Source organism: Gossypium raimondii, chromosome 13 (assembly GCF_025698545.1).
Source record: "Gossypium raimondii isolate GPD5lz chromosome 13, ASM2569854v1, whole genome shotgun sequence".
Lineage (NCBI taxonomy): Eukaryota > Viridiplantae > Streptophyta > Magnoliopsida > Malvales > Malvaceae > Gossypium > Gossypium raimondii.
Genome location: NC_068577.1, coordinates 24,245,024 through 24,253,612, shown reverse-complemented (window position 1 = coordinate 24,253,612; position 8,589 = coordinate 24,245,024). Strand labels below are relative to the sequence as shown.

Here is an 8,589-nt window from a genome sequence, read left to right as displayed (position 1 = left end):
ACCATTTGTAGTTTCGATGTTTAAAAAATTCTTCATAAAATATAAGTATCGATATTAGTAATATGGTACCGATACTCCTTTTTACAAAGTATCTATACTAAATCCAGTGTCAATACAATTTTGCAATTCTGTTTCGTTTGTAAAAACAAAACAAAGTCCATTGTATTAATACCCTTGTAAAGTATCGGTACACTAATATAGAGTATCGATACTTTAATTCGATATTGATACAATTTTTGTATTTGAAGTTTTGGAAATTAAGAAAATTTGATAAAGTACTGATACCCTTCCTAAGGTATTGATACTTAAAGGCAATAATGTAAAAAATCTATAGTTTTGATACGCATTTCATGCCAAAACCAACATGTACTCATATGGTGCCCATGAATACACATAAAACCTGTACAAAGTTTCGAACACACCAACATTCATTTATACATTCCTAATATCAAACCAACCAAAATGTTACAAATTTGGAACCATTTCATAACAAAATATACCAAACCTACTAACATGATTTAAATCATCCAATACCATCATTAAACACAACAAATTTACCAAGACATGTACTAGTGCATATATGTATCTTAACTTTACAAGACCAAACATTATATTAGGTTTAGGCCTAACCATCATTCACAATTAACACATAGATAAACTCCTATGTACATGCCACATAACCGAATAAAGCGATCAAAAGACCATCGAGTCAATGACAAGATAGTGTGATCCTGGAGTTGATCCAACCAACATGTTCCGCAAATTAGCAATCTACATAGAGAAAAGAAATCAAAGGTGAAGCATAACAAATGCTTAGTAAGTCCATATGAAAATCAACTTAACTTACCTTAACATTAAAACTAATTTAAGTAATTCAAAAACAATTTGAACATAACATGGAAATTCCTTTGGCATCCTATAAATACATTTATAATTTCACAAAATGACCAAGAGATTAGTTCATTAACACTACAATATTATAATTCTCAATTCATATACAAGTACTACCATATCACTTTTATCATGCTAGTCAATTTTGCTCATTTTGTAAACCCAATTATTAAGTTTCATATATTTTGTAACAACCTATTTTTTAGTGGTGACGAAACAATGGTTTTGGGACCATAAATTTCCATCATGTCGGCTCGTAAATACTATTTATAGAAGCACTAAATTGTAAAAGGTGTAAAACTTGTTAATTATAGCATTAAGATGATCAAATAGTTTAATTATTAAATGAGGGAGGACTCATATGGTAATTAGACCATAGTAAAAGTAGATGGGCGGTTTTGGACATTGAATTCATTAAAATGCATGATAATTTAAAGGATAAAGTTGTAATTTGTTAAATAAAACTTAAGTAAAAATAAAATAAAAATTTTATCATCTTCCTAAAGGAAGAACCACCGAAAATTAGGATGTTAAAAAACCATTTTTACGAATCTTGAAGTTCGGCTATGTTCTTTGCTTGCATGTAAGTAATTTCCAACCTTTTTCGTGATTTTTATGTTGTTGATATCATTGCAATTAGGTCCAGCTAGCCCGTACCTTCATTTTTGAATCTGTTAAAAATTTTAGAAATTTACATTGATGAATCTTGAATGTTTTTTTATGATAACTATGTGTTTGAAGCTTTGATTGTGGTATTTGGTAATTTTGTAAAGTGATTTCTTGTTAGATTTTGATTTAAGGATTGAATTGTTAAAATGTCAAAATTTCAAGGTTTGATAGTGGATTTGACGTATAATAGGGACTGTTAAAGGGCCTAGAATATTCATCTATAATTTGGTTCCTAGAAAATGGTCAATTTGATGAATTACGGGTTAGAGGACTAAATTGCAAAACTTGTAAAAGTTTAGGAAAAATATGTAATTAATGAAAAGTTAAGGGTAATATGCATTGAATGGAATGTGAAATGTGTATGAGATTAATATGTTGTATTTAATTATTATATAGATCAAGACTTGAATCAAAAGGACAATAACCGAGAAAAAGGAAAAGTAGTGGATTAGTCCCTGCGTGTCGATCGGTATTAATTAGTAGGTAAGTCCATAGTATTTTAATACGTAATTAAATTTAGACTTGAAATCTTATATTATTGTTCTTTAGTTAATACATTTATAGATACTTGTTGTTTGAATGCACATTCGTACCCCTGTTTGTACTTCGGTACCCCTGAATGCACATTTGTGCCCCTGTTTGTACTTCGGTGACCCTGAATGCACATGCGTGCCCCTATTTGTACTTCAGTACCCCCGAACACACATATGTTATTTGTTTATACTTTGGTAACCCTAAATCAAATAATATATGAACTATGTTTAATTGTGTTTAGATTAAATGTTATATTATGTAATTACTAAGTTATGTAAGCTTACCGATTCTTGTGGATTGTTTTCTAGATAATCGTTGCTGACATTTTGGAAGGATCAATCAAACGGCTCACACTATCCATCTAAGTTGGTAGTTTTTGTATCTCCTAGGGTAGTGGCATGTATATATAGATAAATATGGGGTTTTAAAATGTATAGGATGTTTTGTAATGGTGTCTTTGTATGTTTATACTTTAAAGGTTATGTTTGGTTTGGTGTACTTTAATGCTTCACCAAGTATTGCCATTTTAGGCACTTTCAAATGCTTGTATATAAGGTTCTTTTTTGGTGTTTTATGATAACTTGAAAATGGTTATTTGTGATAAGTATTGATAAGTGTTTGAACGATATTTTATGTGTGAACTAAGGTAATGTTGGCTTGTTTTGGTATGTAATGTTTTGATATATTTGTGGTGCCTTTGAATGGCACAGTGGTTAGGTGAATTAGGTTGTTTGAAATAGCATGATTATGTGCATTTGAATGATGCTTAGGTACCTTGAAAGTGTGCATAAATGGATGGGTTAGTTATGCATGAATTGGTTATGGAATGGCTTGATTTTAGGTAAAATTTTATGAATTGGTTATGGGACACAGGCAGTCACACAGCCAGGCGACACGGTCGTTTGTCATTTGAGAACTTCTTAGTGTTCAAGTCAGTGAGTTACACGGCATAGCACACGGCTCGGTACACAGGCGTGTCGGGCTACTCAGGGAGTTACACGGATGAGGACACAGGCTAAGACACAGCTGTGTGTCCCTTGTTCGAAAGTTACACGGCCTGGGGCGATTTCACATGGCCTAGCCACACGGCCATGTGACCCATGTTTTCCAATTTTTACAACTTTTTCTTAAAACTTCTGTTTGTTTCAAATTAGTCCTGAATTGTCTCAAAGCTATTTTTAGAGACTCGAAGGTTCGATTTAGGGATGAAATGTCTATGATTGATATGTTTAGAATGCCATGTATTTATTTTAATGTTATATAGATAAATGATTTTTGATTGTATGGTAATGCTCTGTAACCCTAATCTGATGATGAAGACGGGTTAGAGTTGTTACATATTCAATCTTTTAAACCATTTCATTTTTTGGCTACTCACACAAGCTTCAGATTAAGGTTACTATACGAGCTTTACCCAATGTTGCTCACACAAGCTTTAGAAAATTCACAACACGTGCCGAATCTCAAGTCTTCTAGAAAGGATAAATCGATGTTGGTCCCACAAGCTTCAAAGAATCCACAACATGTGTTGGATCTCAAGCCATCAATAATCAATGATTCGATGCTGCTCACAAAAGCATCAGACAATCCGCAACACATGTTGGATCTCAAGCCATCGATCATGAAATCCTTGATCAAACACCCGATTCTTTTTAGACCCTAAAACATTTACTAAGCTTCCACAATTATTGTTTTCATTTCAAACTTTATAACATCATCATACACGTGTCATTCAATCAAACAACAATTCAAATCCACTCGTTTTCATATACCTATTTGTATTTTTCATATATTTCTTATTTTACAATTTAATCCATTATATGCCAAAGTTATCAAAATTACAGTTAATCTAAACTAATTTACATTAATATAATTCAAACATAGTATAAAATAACATATTAAGTTCCATATGAACTTACTTGGCAAAAACAACAACAGACAAGGCGTCAATGACTAATCTAAAATTTATCATTTTTTGTGATTATCCTCTAATTGGTCCAAATCTCGAGCTATACGATAATTCATTTCAATTTATCAATTCCAAATACTTTATAACATCCTATTAAATGCATATGACAAATTAATTTCACTTTTTGAATGTTCCTTAAAGTTTTGCATTTTATTTAATTTAGTCCCTAAAATCGACATTGCTATAACTTCCAAATTTGAGCTTCAATTTTGAAACCGAGCTCAAATACATCCTTCTATAGGTCCTCTACTGTCCATAATTACAAAATTTCATGCTAATTTTGAAATATTACACTTTAGTCCCTATGTTCAAAAACTAGCATTTAAACTTTGCAAACTAGTCCTTTTTCACTTCTAAGTTTAAAATCTAACAAATTAACATCAATTTCATCAAGCATTCAACAATGATAACTTTAGAAACTTTAACAGTTTTGCAAATTGGTACACGAGTTAGCTAAATCAAGCTTTCAGGTCCTCAAAAACATAAAGATTATAAGAAAAGAACTTAGTTAACATACCAATACAAGGATTGAAACTTCAAACCCTTGTGAGCTCTTCTTCATTGGTGCTTTTGGGTGGAAGGGATGAAGATGAAACAATATTTTCTCTTTCTTTCCAATGAGCCAATATTTGCTTCCATTTTGCTTAGTGTGCAAAAACCATTGAGGACAACATACAATGCTATTAATGTAATTTATGGATATTTTTATTTAACCAGTTTGTTTGCAAGTGTACATAGATGAATATACTACACTAGGGCACCAGATCCAACAAAGTATTGGTACTCAAGGTCAATTATATGTACACAGACCTCCGATTATTGGTACTCGTGCTCGAGAATCAGTACAAACCTTGAGGTATCAAGACTTCAAAACATTGAAGCTTACTATTTCAAAAATTGGTACCAAGCATCAATACCAACAACCCTAGTAGTGGTACCTGAGTCACAATTGACTTATTTGGGCTTCCAAATGTCTTTTTAAAGCCACTTTGATCTTACATGTGTTCAAAATTACAAATTTATGATAAATTTGTGATTATATGCTCAAACATTCCTATTTATATGTTTAATGAATAAATGATTGATTGAGTGGGTCGATGTGGTGACCAATAATATTTTGGATTTGACTAGTCTCCTAGGTCAGTTTTGGGGGTATTACATCATAGCTCAAATAAAAGAGTAAATGGTATGTTCTCATTGATATTGTATGGATTATGAGAATGGATTGTGGCCATAGGTCGTTTGTTTGGGATGAATTACTAGTCATTATTGTAAGTAATGATCATTTTTATAGTGGAAGATACAATGGTGACCATGAGATAAAATGAATCAATTTTAGTGAATGAATTTAACCTAAAGGGATCAAGGATATCCTATGAGAGTAACACTTATACAACAAGGCCATTGGGAAAAAAGGCTTAAAATAAGTAGTTTCATAATGGTATACAATGGGGATTAGTCATGGTACTTTTAGTGAATTGACTCGGTGACTAAGGGTGGGTTTGGATGGGCGATTGGGTGTGGTGTGGTGCGTTTAGCTTACTTTTTGTCTCACGCTACAGTATCGCTACAATATCTAATCTCACCGCCACTGCTATTTTTACACTAACCGCAGGAAAACGCACCGCCCATCCAAACTCACCGTAAATACTCTATAATTAGTAGGCCAATTGTCTATACTTAATTACAATTTTTTAAGCCACAGTTATATATGTTCGACTACTCCTTTCGCTAGTTCACTATGACTTGTACGGATTGCATAATATCTAATTGAAATTTGGATGAAATCAACGTATGAGAAATAAATTATATGAATTACTCTCGATGGTAAATGCATTTTCTTGAGAAGGCAAAAGATGACTTGGGATTTAATTTAGTTCATTTGGATTATTATTTAATTAGATGAATAAATTAAACAATTGAGTTTAAAGTGAGAATTAAATTAAATAATTACCGTAATTATATTTTATTTGGACTATTGAAATTATTTTGCATAGAAATTCTAAAACGATAAATTTATCATTATCTTAAAGAAATTGAATATGGGTTGAGTCAATTAATTAATTAATTAATTTTAAAATAATCATTTGTTAAGAATATTTAAAAGTTAGGTTGAATAATTATATGAGTTTGATTTTTTTTTATTTAATTCAAGAGAGGTAAGTGCATATAATTAAATTGAACTTAGATCAACCTACGTAGCCCAAAAGAGATACAGTGCATTGGCACATGAGGAGTAGTTTCCTTTGTATTCGCGGTTGGGGAGTTGAATTCTTATTAAATAATTATTTTATGCATATTGAATTCATGTATAGCTCTTGCAATATTCCCCCTTCTTTCTCTATGTATATGTGTGTGATTGTAGAAAGTTATCTGTGCTTATGTCAAGGGAAAAACTCTATCGATGATTGGTGAATTTATTTGAATTATTTTTCTTTGAATTCAAATATATATTTTTTTAATTTTAGTTCAAAATTTGTGAAATTATAATTGTGACCATCTAGAGATTATAATTCAAATTTAGAAATTAGATTTTCGATTTTGGATCCCTATATATAGAGGAAGTCGACTTACGTCTTAGAAAATCTAGAGTTTTCGTCCTATATTTTGTTCTTTAAATTAGAGTTTACTCTGTAAGCATTTGAAAATTCAAGAATAGCAAAGAACATTGGCCAGATGGCTTGAAAACTTTGAACTACAATTCGATTAAGAGGATAAATGTAGGCACACAACTGAGCCCAAGTGCGATTTGGACATCTCCCTGCTTCATATACAAATAATTAGTTTGATCAAATTTATTATTATATATATTACCATAAATGCCTGCTTTAGAAAAATAAAATAAAATTTCAGCATGCCAACTCAGACTACTTTTCTAATACTAGCATGTTGTGCTACGCCCTTAACATTTTCCATACCTGTGACAGAATGCTTGATTGATGATGCCGATTCGATCTTCCTATGTGGAATTCTATACTGGAAAGTTTGGAAACAAACAAATACTCTGCTCGTTGGTAATGTGTGAATTCAAAGCTTGAGCCGGTGGAAACACTTTGTTTCAGCTCCATGTGAAGGCAACTTAAAACCAAACAGAATTTCCAGGCAGATTAGATGTAGGATAGGCCAGTATCGTCCGTAAAGGGGCTGCAGGTAACTAATAGTAGAAACGGATAATGTGGGGATGGTACATATGCTGAGGTACAGGTAAGGAATAAACAAATTCAAGAGTTTATGCCGATGCTTGATACTAATGCATTCCCAGGTCTTTGTGTTCACGGGAATCCACCTTTAGGGATTGGAAATATTTTGCGGGGAGACTTAAGTAAGAATTACTTACGACAGCTTTTGTGCTTTCTAATGCTTCTACTAATTAGGGCCTTGCGATCCCTTTCAAGAAAAAGAATCTGCAACATTATTTAACCTCATATATTTATAAAAACAGAGGATTACAACTTAAAATTCTGAATCTTTAAACATAAGCTTTCATATCACGAGAACAATTATAATTGAAATGGGTTAAGTTGAGGCAACACTTGCACGACTAGTACTAATTTCTATCAAATTTTAGAAGGGATACAATCGGGAGACGAGTACTGCTGCTCGGTTTCTTTAGTCAGAGCACGAATCTTGATGACGAAGAACCCGATACCATGGCCGGCAAGTGCAGCTATAAAGATTCCAACATTGTAGGACATAACAGACAGCATAACCATGTAAGCAAAGCACATCCGAACAATGTAAACACCTGCCTGAATGAAAGCTCCAAGGATGGGTCTGGTGCCAGGTTTAACTGCCGCCTGTAACATAGTCATCATTTCAATGGCGGCGCCTAGAAACAGTACAAAGAAGAGGGCCAATACATACATGCCGGGGTTGCTATCAGGCCATCCGGAGAAAAGGACTATTACATCTTTACCCCAATAGAAGCTCATCTGCATATTCATCGATTTCATACTACTGTTTGACATAGGCATGTTCATGCCACTGCCATTGGACATTTTCTGGCAAGTTCTAGGGAGAGAGGAGGAAGAGAAACTCGAGAAAAACTGAAAAATTGCCAGAGGTAATTTTCTTGGTACTATCTGTTTTTAAATAAACAAAGCATAGCACCCCAAAAACAAAGCAGGGAATAACGACGAAATTAACACATTGGAGACGACGGTGCCCAATTACGGTCCGGTTTCCCACTAGCTAGCGTTATTAATTTTGGATTCCCAAGTTATATTAAAATTTGGGATTTAGTATTATACATAGTATAATTTAATGTTATTTTTAAAATTAAAGTTTGATATATCATCTCTAAAATTTTGGATATAATAAGTATTTTGTAGGGTGTAATAAAAAATAAAAAAATAAAAAATATAAATAGATGTAATATTTGTTATACTCTCAATTTATAAAACTTTTTATAAGCACTTTCCCAAATCATAATATTGATTGAATTGTTTTAGCTTAATTTATGATTAGGCACTTTTATTTTCAGTTTGGTACTAAACTTTTTCTTTACGTATTCCTCCATGATAAGT

The 8,589-nt window shown here is 32.3% G+C and overlaps 1 protein-coding gene across 1 annotated transcript; it reads right to left on the bottom strand.

The window, feature by feature from the left end:
- Window positions 1-7,466: 7,466 nt before the first annotated feature.
- LOC105787252 (copper transporter 1) lies at window positions 7,467-8,106 on the bottom strand. Its single transcript, XM_012613660.2, has one exon. The coding sequence runs from the start codon at window positions 8,059-8,061 to the stop codon at window positions 7,621-7,623; it is 441 nt and encodes a 146-aa protein (XP_012469114.1). The 5' UTR covers window positions 8,062-8,106; the 3' UTR covers window positions 7,467-7,620.
- Between the last annotated feature and the right edge of the window lie 483 nt (window positions 8,107-8,589).